General features: G+C 36.2%; 1 protein-coding gene across 15 annotated transcripts in view; it reads right to left on the reverse strand.

Moving 5' to 3' along the window:
- The window catches only part of KIAA0825 (KIAA0825 ortholog), a 473,576-nt gene that overhangs the window by 272,146 nt on the left and 186,874 nt on the right, over nt 1-14,556 (reverse strand). For all 15 annotated transcript variants that reach the window (XM_073993835.1, XM_073993834.1, XM_073993826.1 and 12 more), the window contains one exon: nt 3,805-3,984. In XM_073993835.1, the coding sequence (XP_073849936.1) occupies nt 3,805-3,984 (180 nt within the window). The remainder of the gene's footprint in view (nt 1-3,804; nt 3,985-14,556) is intronic.

Genomic DNA, 14,556 nt, shown 5'->3' on the forward strand with positions numbered 1-14,556 from the left:
AAAAAGGATGAGTTTGTGTCCTTTGTAGGGACATGGATGCAGCTGGAAACCATCATTCTTAGCAAACTATCACAAGAACAGAAAACCAAACACCGCATGTTCTCACTCATAGGTGGGAACTGAACAATGAGATCACTTGGACTCAGGAAGGGGAACATCACACACCGGGGCCTGTCATGGGGAGGGGGGAGGGGGGAGGGATTGCATTGGGAGTTATACCTGATGTAAATGACGAGTTGATGGGTGCAGCACACCAACATGGCACAAGTATACATATGTAACAAACCTGCACGTTATGCACATGTACCCTACAACTTAAAGTATAATAATAATAAATAAATTAAAAAAAATAAATAAATAAAATAAAAAAAAAAGAATGATGGTTTCCAGCTGCATAAGGTGAATTGCAAACAAACTGAATGGTGACAAAAGGATGAGAATAAATGGTTAGTTACAACATAGAACAAAGACAGCCTTTCAATATGTGAAAGCTTACATTTAAAATCTACCTATACTATGCTGCAGGTGTTTATGTAGGTAATAGAGACAATCACTGTGTCTGATAGGAAGGTAAGGCACTGTATATTAATTTTGGCAACAAGAAGGCAATATAGCATATATATACTCTCTAAACAACTCTTCTTAAAGGTCTTTATGAGGTTGAGGAGGAGTAGAAAACCAAAGTGGAAACTTTGGATCTTAACCTTTAATTGAGAAATTTTGCTAGGTTATTGAAAGTTTTTTTTCCCAAAGGTTGTGAGAAAGTGAAGAAAACTGATTCGGAAAACGAAAGTAAGCCCAATGCCATATCAAGGAGCCAAGTGAACAATACTTGTTGAATATATTACTATCATATTAGACGGGCATTTTTGACAGTATTTGCCTCATTTACAAGCCTGTTCTGACATTGTTTTAAAAACCAGTTGAGGTAATGTATGCTTTGATATTTGCATTTGTCTAACTGAATAATGCTTGATCTACTTTGAAGACACAGGTGTCCAATGATTGTTAGCAAATCTATTTATTATAGAGTGCATTGGCCCTAGAAACACCCACATTAGGTCTCTGACTTAATTATTTTTTGTGTTTATAGGTTTTGTAGTAATCTTAAGTGGGTATATTCCTTCTTGTCGTCCCTCCCTAGCTTATGTCCAGTCTAAGGAGTTATGTGTTAGATGGAATTCTAAGTATAAAATCAGATTGTATAATTCATTACTGAATTCATATGTTCATAAAAGTAGTGTCTCAAAAACTTTAGTCCAGTAGAAAAAAATGAGAAATAACATGGCCTAGGACAGGGTCCCCAACCCCCAGACTGCAGACCAGTACTGGGTTGTGACCTGTTAGGAACCGGGCCACACAGCAGGGGGTGAGCAGCAGGTGGGTGAGCATTGCTGCTTGAGCTTCGCCTCCTGACAAATCAGAAGTGTGTTAGATTCTCATAGGAGTACAAATCCTATTGTGAACTGCGCATGCGAGGGATCTAGGTTGGTTGCTCCTTATGAGAATCTAACCAATGCCTGATGATCTGAGGTGGAACAGTTTCATCCTGAAACCATCCCCCTCCTGGTGGAAAAATTGTCTTCCACAAAACCGGTCCCTGGTGCCAAAACGGTTGGGGACTGCTGGCTTAGGAGAGAGGAGATCTGGTTTCTTGTGCTAAGTCTGTCCAACTTAATTGGTGGACAGTCTTAGGCAATTCTCTTAATATTTCTGCTTTTTGTTTATTTAACAATAAGATGAAGATACTGACCACTTCATCTTTGTCGTTTTACCCTAAAATGATAAGACGGTGATGTTTTATGGGTAAACTATGCTGAAATCATAGACAGTGATTTAGTATGAGGAAACTACAGCAGTGAAGTTTTAAAATAACGTACTTTAGTTAATCTGAGTAGATTAATTATATTTACTGAAGAATAGATCTATTAGTAATAAAATGTAAATATTGTGGGATTATGATTACATGTCTTAGCTGTATTTCTTGTAAACATGTTATGTTTTCAAATTAAACAAAAGTCATAGTAAAAGGCTTAATTTTGTTATGAATTAGTACCTTCTATTATCTTACTAGGGTTTTTAAAATAACCACGATTGCTAACAGAAGAAAAAAAAAGACCTTTTCAAAGACTTAAATGGGAGAGAAAAGAGAAAAGTTCAGACCCTCATGACCACTGCAGGTATCAGGTTTGAGAATATTTAATGTTTATGGAGCAACAACTTGTACAAAGGGTGAGGGAGTTTCACCCATTTGAAGTTCTGCCGCTTTGAGCTTTCACACATAATTCAGGCTCTATGAATATGTACAACGTCTGTTTCCTGAGACTTGTCTGACCATGTGGGGGAGGGTTTGCTCAATATGTAGATGGAGAGATGTCAAATTAGGAGCAAGAAACAGTTTTATTTTCCGCTAGCAGCACCAGAAATCCATTTATATCTTCTAGGTCATTTTCAGTATAGTTTTGTGCTGAGTGTCAAAGATGGTTCAGGAACCTAATAGTTGAAGGATAAATAGTGGTTGAAGCATGAGGGTCACCGATTCTTTATAATCTTGTGAGAAAATCCAGCTCTTACTTCCCCAGAAACAACTAAAAACAGTAGAGGGTGGCAGAACTTTCAAGGTCGTTTTTCTTTCAATTCAGTAAAGACTACGTCAGAAACACAACAAGCTTCTAATTCAGCCTTTTTACCTAGAAATATGCCCTTCCTTTGAGGAAGCAAGAAGCAGTAAGGGAATGCATGGCAACTAGGAGATAACATTTTAAAAGGAGATCATTATTACAGAAACTTTAAATGACAGATTTGGATTTTGGAAATCATAACATAAAGTTATCTATTACTATTTTATAGGGATAATGACCAAGAGAAGATGAAACATAATGACTTTAAAACAGCTAGAATGATATTCAAGTAATATCTGGAGGATAGTCAAAAAGTCTGGGAGGAGTGAAACCGTGATTATGAACTAGTTAGATATTTTATATGAAGCCTAGGAAATATTTTACGAAAATTCAGGTTCCAAAGCAGGATAAAAGAAAGTTTATAGGTTGAAAACTAAATGTAAATGATAAAAATCACTATTTGAATAGCAGGATAATAATAAAAATCATTGTCTAAGTTTTCATCCTTTGTCTTCCCAAGATATTAAATATGAAAATTTAGAGGAAGAATATTAAGGATAAGACAATGTGAGATTTTTACACTGGCCAGAGGGTGGGGCAACCCATCAAAACCTTCTGTTCAAACATACAACCTGCACTGCCTTTATTATTCTCTGTAGCTGAAGGAAGAAGAACAATACAGATGGGAAAAATATATTCTCTCCAAAGGAATCACAGGATATGCTTGCCTTGTAGAGAGGCGCACTGTGGTCATAATAATAAATGCCTTATACATCTGAAGAAAATTGACCAATAGTATTGTCCATTAATTTGCTGAATAAATACACCCAAGAATCACAAAATACTTTTCACATCTTACTAATATCTTATATGCTCAATAGCAAAACATAATCTGTGATAAATATTAAAATAAATTTTTATGACAGAACATTCCCTAATTAATAAAATAAGAAAATCTTTTCCCTTCAACCTCCCTTGCATCTTGTCCCAAAGTATATGAAATTTTACGGGAACTAATAATTAATGATTCCCAACAGAAGGCTTTATACTGAAAAAATGTAAGGTAAACTTTCACAAACAACAGATTCAGCAAAACCAATATCAATACAACTTCTAAACATCTCTAAAGGTACATTTAAGTATCTATAGAACTTTTCTTTTAAAAATAGTAAATGTCTCATACCTGGGATGTTATATAAAAAGTCCCATAATTGCTCTTCTTCCATGTAGCTCACAAAAACATTTGCAAATGTTTGTGGAGAAAAACTGCAATGGTACAATATTTTAAAGATGGCTTCCACCAAGCTGGGTCCTTCGTTCAGGTTATTTTCTGTGTCAGAAACTTGTTCTTGAAAGGTACGTTCTTGAAAGGAATCAAAATGATTTAGTAAGGTATCAGTGAATATGATGAAACTCTTATTACGTACACTAGCATAATGCTGTGGAAATGGTTTTTAATAATATTTACATAATCAGAGAATTACCACATTATTTCAAATCAATGGTCCATCCAACTCAATGTTGTTTCTGAGATATTCATGGATATTTATGGAAAAACAAACAAACAAAAACAACAACCAAAAAAACCTGTGAGAAAGACCACAATGACACCACTTTAAGGTCAACGCTAGTTTCCCTGTATGTCATAATTCTTCTTTCTCTTAAGGAAACTTTTTTGTTTCTTTTTCTAATTTAAGAATAATAGACATTCATTCTAAAAAAATTGTTTTAATCTAGACAACTAGGAACACTAACATTGTACCATGGGAAAATTCACATTTGTAGTTTTTCCAGAATTATGCTATCAGTTCTACAAACAAATTTATGAGTGTTTCTTAAATCCACAGACCTTGTCATATCAGACTGAAGAGTTTTATCAATTCGTTCCTCAATAAGACTATATAAAGAATTCAACAAAAATTGGGCCATTTTAATTGTCCTTTTCAACCCTCCTTTGGCTCCATAACGGCCTTCTCAAAGATCAGTAATCATAAGTTTCTGTACTATTCCATTCATAGTTTGGATGGAAAGGTGAAATAATATTTTGTTTTCTATGGATAATAAGCATGAGATATGTACTATTATAATAAACAACATATTTATTGGGTTAAAGGTAACAAATTATATTTTAGCTCTTATATTTTAACTATATTGCATAAATGTAATCTAAAGTATTTCAGAACAAATAGATATCTTTATTCTTCCTCATTTGGAATATCATTACTTTTATGTTTCCTCTTGAAATTTTTTTTCTGTGATTTGATTTTGATGATCTAAAGGAGCTCACTGTTCTCTTCAAACTGAGAAATAACATCATAGACTTTATGTGGAGAACATTATTGGTTTTGCTTCCTAATACCCATTTTCTTTCTTTTCAAAACAAGTTAGTTTTCCTTTAGCGAGATATCCCTGCTCCTATCTGTGTGCCTCACCCCTCCATCCTCCCAACCCTAACCCCCAACCCCCACAAACACTTAGATTATTTGGTTCAGGTGAAACCAACTCTATCATCTAGAGTGGGCATGTAACTGAGCCCTGGCCAGTCAGACCATAATCCCTCGCACCAACAGTGACTGGTTCAGGAATGGGCAGGTATCCAATGAGAACCTTCTTTAGGATTTTTGCTAGAATTGTTGGCAAAGCAGTGTTTCAGCTGAAAGTTGCTGAAAACCATTTTGGGGAGAACTTGACTAAGAATGAATCTGACATAGTAAGAAGCAGAACTAGGAAAAGGAGAGAAGATTCCTAATGAGATGACACTGTTTGAGGACCTGGATCCAGCAATGCCTACATATTTATGCTTGCTGAGCTGACAAATTCAGCCCTCCTACCCACTTTTATTTTCTTTTCAGATAGGGTCTCACACTGTCTCCCAGGTTGGAATTCAGTGGCATGATTTTTAGCTCATTGCAGCCCCAAACTCCTGGACTCAAGTGATTCTCCACCATCAGCTTCCCAAGTAGGTCTAAGGTGTGCATCACCACACCCAGCTAATTCTTTTTTGTTTTTTTTGGTAGAGATGGGGTCTTGCTCTGTTGCTCAGTCTGGTCTCAAACTCCTGGCCTCAAGTGATCCTTCTACCTCAGCCTCCCAAGTGCTGGAATTACAGGCCTGAGTTGTCGCACCCAGCCAATTTTCCCTCTTTTGATTAAACCAGGCTAATTTGGATTTCTGTTACTTGCAGTCTAAATGGTCTCGACTTTGTCCCCAAGTATAAAATGCGAAATGGCAAATATTCCTAATCCAGGCTTTCATAATTTAATATTTTATCCAAATAGTCTCTGCAGTTCCCTCTTCTTTCCGCTCCCTCCTATTCATCTTACATAAAATTACCCATTATCCTCATGTCATTCCTTGCTTTAACCTTCCCCTTCCCCTACTGTTAAAAATTCCTTATCCTGATTGAGGATCAAGAGTTCCACAATCCTTTCCCAAATTATGTTCCAACCCCCAAACATCTGTTCTACCCAGGAGAGTTTATTTGCTTGTAAACGTGCCCTCCCATCTCCTTTTCTTTTTCTATGCCATTTCATCAGGCTATAATGTTCTCCTCCAATAAAATCATCATGATTTAATCAATAAGTTAATTGATTAATCAACTGCTTCCTATGTGTCATTGGGCCAGGTGCTGAGGCCATCCCCTTCCAGGGGCTCAAGGATTGTGCGTATATGTGTATATTTTGTTGGGGGGGGAGGAGATGACAGACAAGTAAATAATTATTACTTCAACATAAGGAAAAGGTGAGTGACCATGCATCTGAGTTTGCTGGGGCAGTCCTGGTTTAGGTCTGTTGTCCTGGTGTAATTACTAGTAGCATCCTCTTTCACTTTTAAAAGTGTCTCAATTAGGATGATAAATTGTTTGATCAACTTAAGTCTAAGTGCTTTCAGTATGAGGCACTGTGGAAATGCAGAGGATGATGCTTTAAATTTTTTCAGGGAACACAGACAAGTCACAAAGCAGACCATGTCTCAGCCAAGTCTTTAAGAAGGAGTAGAAATTTATCAGCATGACACGATCAAGGTGGAGAGTACTTTCCAGGAAGACCGAAGAATTGGTGAAACGTTGAGAAGACAAGCAGTTGCTGGCAGTGTGATGTGGCTGAAGTGAGACTGCTGTGAGGAAGATGGGAGATGAAGCTAGGCAATCAACAGAGCATGAATAATATACAGCCCTGCAAATCATGCAATGGAAATGCACATGCCAGGGTGAATATGAGGAATAGTTCTATGGAATGGGTGTTGTTTTTCCCAGTTTTACAGATGAACAGGGTAAAGTGAAGAGAAGCTAAATGACTTGTCCCAAGGTCACAAAGGTAGTAAGAATTTGTTTGTGCTGTCTGAATTACACTATAATCCCAAATTTCTCAAAGCCTGCTTTGACATTTTATTGACAATAACCATTGAATGCAAAGCACTCAGTCCAAACTATGTATATGGTATGTGGTAATGTATTGCCTTAATGCAAAATTCTTTAATTTCATATGGCATTCTACATTTTCACATATATTGTCTTGTTACATCTCTAGTACTATTTTCTATATGACTTTCTATGGATGCACATCTTGTCTTTGGGTATCTTCCAACAGCACCTGGATCAGTGCTACATGTTTAATATTAAATTTTAGAAGGAATAAAAGAAGGAATGTTTAGTACTAAAGAAGGAAGAAATGTTTTAATACTAAAGAAGGAAGAAAAGAAGGAAGTAAGGCAGAAAAAAATAGATTGTTTTCATACTAAAACAATGTTTTAATGCTAAAGAAGGAAGAAAAGAAGGAAGGAAGGGAGAAACAAATATATCTCTTGAGTATTTTGTGATAGGTTTTGGTCCATCTAGAAATTGATATTTTGGAATGGCACATAATGACCTGCTAGTCATAACGTTCAAAGATTTTTTTCCCTAAGCCTCATCCTCCCCACACCCACTGTATCCTTTCTTTTCACCTACTCCTTTGAAATCCTCCTCTCTCTTGACTTCCTTGCAGCTATACTTTCTTGGGTTCAGAGTTCCTTTTTGGCAAATCTTTTCTGGTAGCTCCTCCTCTTTTATCTGGGGTTGGCAAGTTTTTTCTATAAAGGGCCAGATACTTTATGTTTTGTCAGCCATTTGGTCTCTGTCTCAACTATTCAACTCTTCTCTTGGAGCGCAAAAGCAATTATAAACAATATGTAAATGAAGGATCAAGGCTATGTTGGACTAAAACTGTATTTACAAAAACAGGTGGTGGGAAGGGGCATTTGGTTCATGGGGGCTCCCCCAGAACAGTGGCCTTAGCTTTCTTCCAGCCTCACTGCTTTTTACCTGGCTTAGCAATTCTATTTTCCTTTGACTTGAAAGATTCTTTTTATGCAGAACTTTCCAAATTATCCATTTCTGGCTCTGACCTTTCTCTTTTATGCTCATTGCTGTGTTCCCTAGTTCTGTCTAGATCACCATATATGCTCATCTCTAGGCTCAATGCCCTAGCAGTATTTATTTCTTCTCTGAATTGTTAGATGTAATAAAATAAACATCTCTACCCCCATTCCCCTTTTCAAAATGAATTGAATGTTCATTTTTTCCCCCAATATGTCCCTTCTTCTTTGATTCTAACAGCATTAATATGGTTTAGGTTTTCTTTTCCTCTTGTTTTAATCAAAATACTTCTGAGAATATGTATTAATTTAAACTCCTCTAGCTGCCCTTTAAAGTCCTTCCATAATGCTTTACATATCCAGACTTACAATTTTCTCTGATTCCCCAATATTCCAAGATAATTTCTACTTTGGGCCTCATTCATCATCTAATAAGGCTTGGAAACCTGGTGAAAGTCCACACCTTTGCCAGGCACTCATCCATAAACATTGCTCTTCCTTAGGTTTTGAACTTCTTACACTATTGGGATATTCTTCTTGTGCTCTCTTTCATTCTGATATTCCCCTGTTCCTTTCAAGATGACTCAGCAATAGTTTAATTCTTTTAACCTGCTCTTTAATTTAGTCCTGATGGGGTTTAGGATGCACTACCCCAAAATATGGCCCCTTGGCATTTGAGAAAATAGCAGAAGCAGGAAGGTTTCTTTGACCTTCTCCTGCCCTTTTCCCCTGAAACAGGCCTTCACAGAATTCTGACTTTCCTCTAAAGTAGGTCATTCCAGAGGTGCCCTCTGTATAGCTGGAAGAAAGAAACATCCCCCTCTCTGAAAACACAGGGACACAGAGAAGAATGTGGGCAATCAGACTTTGCTAAATTCCCCCCAGTTTATGGCCATTAAATTATACTCCCTTTGTCCAATCATACTTCTGCCCCACTGTCCATTCTTCATCACACCTAAATATAAAATAGAAAGGTTTCCCTGTGTCTTCAAGTCTTCCTTTCTGAAGGCTCCCATGTCATGTAAAATTGATATTAAATACATTTGTATGCTTTTTTCTTGTTAATGTCTTTTATTATAGGTGCCTCAGCCATGAACCTTGCAATGGGTGAGGAAAGGTATTCGTTTTTCTTCCCTATAGTCCCTTACCCTTTCCACAAAATATAGGTCTAACTCTCGTCTTTCTTTCCCTCTGCCTTCTGGACTAGACATTTGTTTTGTTTTTCTAATATAAAATTCTCCCAGTGTGTCTTTATGGAGTTTTCAGCAGTGAAAGACATGAATGTCAATGAGTTTTCTAGATCTGCCTAAAGTTTCCATTGTTCAAACAAATGTCATCCACTTTGCCTCCCTCAATCAATAATTTTACCTAAGATGTGTTTTCCCATTAGAGCAACATCTAACCCACACCTGGACTCTTGTATGTTCTTCCCATTAATATGAGTCACACTTCTGGTCTCACCCCACTTCTCATTTTCCCTGCACTAACAAAAGAGGAGTGACTCATCTGAGTGTTGAGTTTGGGGAAAGGAAGTAGGTATGGCTGTCTTAGCCCAGTTGGTTTTTCTCTTTTGGCGTTTGCCTAACGACAAAGGTTTGCATTCTGGCCTGGTCTTAGGTTTATTAGGGTAAGCTCTGCCACTGCAAGGAAGTCCTGTAGTTTTCAGCTCTTTTGGTGGTTTAGGGATTGATAAGTGGGGAGTTGGGGGGTTGGAGCGATAGAGAGATAAGCTTAATTCTGGAAAGCAGTATCAGCAAGCCACATATTTAAAGCAATATTCTCTGAACCAGATTTTACCAGTAAAAATCCTAGTGGTAAAGATGCTATTTTGAATTTCATTTGCCTTCTTTATCAAATGTTTTATAGATTATATAAACAAATGTCTTCTCAATAACACTGAAGGGCTCTTTTCGCTGCATGCATTATTTTAAACTCCTTTCAAGAATTTCAACTTGTTAGTGCTTCAAAAGAAGGGTGGTTTCAGGCAAGAAACTCAACCACCAACCCACCAGGAGACTATTTATTGGTACCAAAGATTTACACATACATGGTACACTAGCACTTGGCTTTCCCAGCCTGCTTAATTTTTACTTTCTACTTTCTACAAGAATGTTGTTAATGACAAGCTCCTGCTGAGACACTAAAGTGGTTTTGGCAGCAATGTTGTAGAAGAGTGTGCCATGAGCTCAAGGACTCTGAATTAACCAGGCATTAATGAGCATCCTTCACCAAAGGGAGGAGGCTGAAAGACTCATTTTCAATCCAGGTATTAGAGAGAAAGTGTAAAAATAGAAATTATAGCATGTAAAATAAGGATTCAAAACCTAAAACACCAGGCCAATAAATTAAAAAGACGTGAAGTATCACAAGAAAATTATTTCAAGGAAATACTAAATTTTGATGTCACAACCTAGTTCACTGTGAAATTAACTAAAATAAAATGAAAATCTAAATAGAAAATTAGTTTAATAACATTGCACTTTGTTGTATAAAAGGCTAATAATATATGTAAATATAAAGACCTATCATTTATTTACAAAACTTTCAATTAATATAACTTTTTTTCACACAGATAATAAACCTGAGCAAACAGATCTTACTAAGTTTCCCACAGTTTATTGCCATTAGATCATACTTCCTGTGTCCAATAATACTTCCATATAACTGACCATAATAAATACAGTTTTTTTCTGTGTTTTTGGATCTTCATTTTGGAAAACTCTTGTGTCATATAAAACTTACAATATTAAATATACACATTCTTCTCATCAGCACAGGGAATATTCTCCAGGATAGACCATATGTTAGGAGACAAAACAGGTCTCAACAAACTTTTAAAAATGAAAATCATAACGGAGGAATAAAACTAGAAATCAATAACAAAAGAAACTTTTGGAAACTGTACAAATATACATAAAAATTAAACAACATGCTCCTGAATGACCACTGGGTCAAGAAAGAAATTAAAGAGAAAATTTTTTAAAATTCTTAAAACAAATGAAAATTTAAACACAACAAAACCTACAAGACACAACAAAAGCAGTGTTAAGATGTAAGTTTATAGCAATAAGTGCTTACATAAGAAAGCAGAAATATTTCAAATAAACAATTGAATGATGCACCTCCAGGAATTAGAAAAACAAGAACACACATAACCCAAAATTAGCTGAAGGAAAGAAATCATAAAGACCAGAGCAGAACGAAATGAAAAAGAGACTTTAAAAATACAAATGATAAATGAAGAAGTAATTTTTTGAAAATATAAACAAAATAAACCAAGGAAAAGATCCAAATGAACAAAATCAGAAATGAAAAAGAAGACATTACAACTGATACCACAGAAAGATAAAGAAGATAATCAGAGATTATTATGAATTGCTAAACAGCAACAAATTAGAAGACCTGGAGGAAACAGATAAATTCCTGGACACATATAACCTACCAAGATTAATTCAGGAAGAAATAGAAAACCTGAACAGACCAATAACAAGTAACGAGATGAAAGGAGCAATGCAAAGTTTCCCAACAAAGAAAAGTACAAGACCAGACGGTTTCACTGCCAAATTCTGCCAAACTTTCAGAGAAGAACACCAGTTCTCCTCAAACTATTCTAAAAAAGTAAAAAGAAGGGAATGTTTCTATTAATGTTTCTAATTAACTCATTCTATGAGGCCAGCATTACCCTGATACCAAAACCAGACAGGAATACAACAAAAAAAGAAAATTACAGACCAATATCCCTAATCAACATAAATGCAAAAATTGTCAATAAAATGCTAGCAAATCAAATCCAACAGCACATCAAAAAATAATACAACTGCCGGGCGCGGTGGCTCACGCCTGTAATCCCAGCACTTTGGGAGGCCGAGACGGGTGGATCACGAGGTCAGGAGATCAAGACTATCCTGGTTAACAGGGTGAAACCTTGTCTCTACTAAAATACAAAAAAAAAAAAATTAGCCACGCGTGGTGGCGGGCGCGTGTAGTCCCAGGTACTCAGGAGGCTGAGGCAGGAGAATGGCGTGAATTCCGTCTCAAAAAAACAAAACAAAACAAAACAAAACAAAATACACCTTCATCAAGTGGGATTTATCCCAGGTATGCAAGGATGGTTTAGCATACATAAATCAATAAACCTGATACATCACATCAACAGAATAAAGAAAAACCATATGATTACCTCAATAGACAAAGAAAAGGGATTTGAAAATTCAGTATCCCTTTGTGATAAAAATTCTCAACAGGCCAGGCATGGAGGCTCATGCCTATAATGCCAAAACTTTAGGAGGCAAAGGTAGGAGGATCACTTGAGGCCAGGCATTCAAGACCAGACTAGGCAACACAGCAGGACCTCAACTGTACAAAACAAAAACAAGAACACAAAACTTAGCTGAGCATACTGATGCATGCCAGTAGTCCTAGCTACATGGGAAGCTGAGTCAGGGCAATTGCTTGAGCCCAGGAGTTTGAGGTTACAGTGAACTATGTGGCAATGCACTCCAGACTGGATGAGACAGTGAGACCCAATCTCTAAATTTTTTTTAAAAAAACTCAACAAACTAGGCATAGAAGGAATGTACCTCAACATAATAAAAGCCATATATGACAAACTTATAGCTAATATTATACTAAAAGGGGAAAAGTTGAAAGTCTTTCCTCTAAGAATTGTAACAAGACAAGGATGCTCACTTTCACCACTCTTATTCAACACAGTACTGGATGGAAGTTCTAGCCAGAGCAAACAGGCAAGAAAAAGACATAAAAGGCAGCCAAATTGGAAAAGAGGAAGTCAAATTGCCCTTTCCTGATGAGATGATCTTATATCTAGAAAAAACTAAAGACTCCAACAAAAAACTCTTAGATATGATTAATAAATTCAGTAGAACTACAAAACACAAAATCAATGTACATAAATTAGTAGCATTTCTGTACATCAATAACGAATTAGTTGAGAAAGAAATCAAAAAGGAAATCCTTTTTATAATAACTACAAAAAATACCTAGGAATAAAATTAACCAAGGAGGTGAAACACCTCTACAAGAAGAACTACAAAATACTGATGAAAGGAATTGAAGAGGACACAAAAAGAATGAAAAAAAAATCCTATGCTTATGAGTCAGAATAAGTAATATTGTCAAAATGACCATACTGCCCAAAGCAATCTATAGATTGAAAGCAATCCCTATCAAAATACTGATGTAATTCTTCAATTAGGAAAAACAATCCTAAAATTCATATGGAACCAAAAAAGAGCCTTAATAACCAAAGCAATTCTGAACAAAAAGCACAAACCTGGAGGCATCACACTACCTGGAAATCTCTTTCAAGGCTATAATAACGAAAACAGCATAGTATTAATAGAAAAACAGAAACATAAACAAGTGTAACAGATTAGAGAATCAAAAAATTAATCCACATGTTGACAGCCAACTGATTTTCAACAAAGGTGTCAAGAACATGCACTGGGGAAACATGCACCCTCTTTAGAATATGGTGCTGGAAAAATGGGAAATCCATGTGTATGCGGAAGAAGTGAAACTAGACCTCCATCTCTCACCACATACAACAATAAACTCAAGATGGATAAAAGACTTAAACATAAGATCTGAAACTATAAAACTACTAGAAGAAAACAGAGAAAATGCTTCAGGACATTGGTTTAGGCAAAGACTTTATGGCTAAGACCTCAAAATCACAGACAACTAAAACAAAAACAGACAAACAGGACTTAATTGAACTGAAAAGCTTCTACACAGCAAAGAAAACAACAAAATGAAGAGACAACCTGTTGAAGGGGAGAAAATATTTGCATATTATTCATCCAACAAGAAACTAATGTCTAGAGTATATAAGGAACTTGAACAACTCAACAGTTAAAAAAAAAATGCCACCAAAAATGGGCAAAGGACATGAACAGACATTTCTCAAAGAAGATATACAAATGGTCAACATATGAAAAATGTTCAACATCACTAATTATCAGAGAAATGCAAATAAGGCCATGAGATATCATCTTACCCCTGTTAGAATTACTATTACCAAAAAGACAAAAAAATAACAAATGCTGTGAGGATCTGGAGAAAAGGGGACACTTACTTATACACTGTTGCCGGGAATATAAAGTAGTATAAACCACTATGTAAAACAATACGGAGATTTCTCAAAAAACTAAAAATAGAACAACCATATGGGTTTGGTTTGGTTTTGGTTTGGTTTTGCTTTGTTTTGTTTTTGAGATGGGGTCTCATTCTGTTGCCTATGCTAGAGTGCAGTGATGTGATCTTGGCTCCCTAAAGCTTTGACCTGCTGGGCTCAAGTGATCCCCCCACCTCAGCCTTCCAAGTAGCCAGGACTACAGGCTCATGCCACTATGCCTGGATAATTTTGTATTGTTGTTATTATTATTATTATTATTAATATTATAGAGACAAGGTCTTGCTATGTTGCCCAGAATGGTCTCGAATTCTTGGTCTCAAGTAATCCTCCTGCCTCACCCTCTCTCAGTGCTTGGATTATAGTTATGATCCACCATGCCTGGCCAGAACTACCATATGAATCAGCAATCCCACTACTAGATAT

This window comes from Macaca fascicularis, chromosome 6, assembly GCF_037993035.2.
Source record: "Macaca fascicularis isolate 582-1 chromosome 6, T2T-MFA8v1.1".
Taxonomy (NCBI): domain Eukaryota; kingdom Metazoa; phylum Chordata; class Mammalia; order Primates; family Cercopithecidae; genus Macaca; species Macaca fascicularis.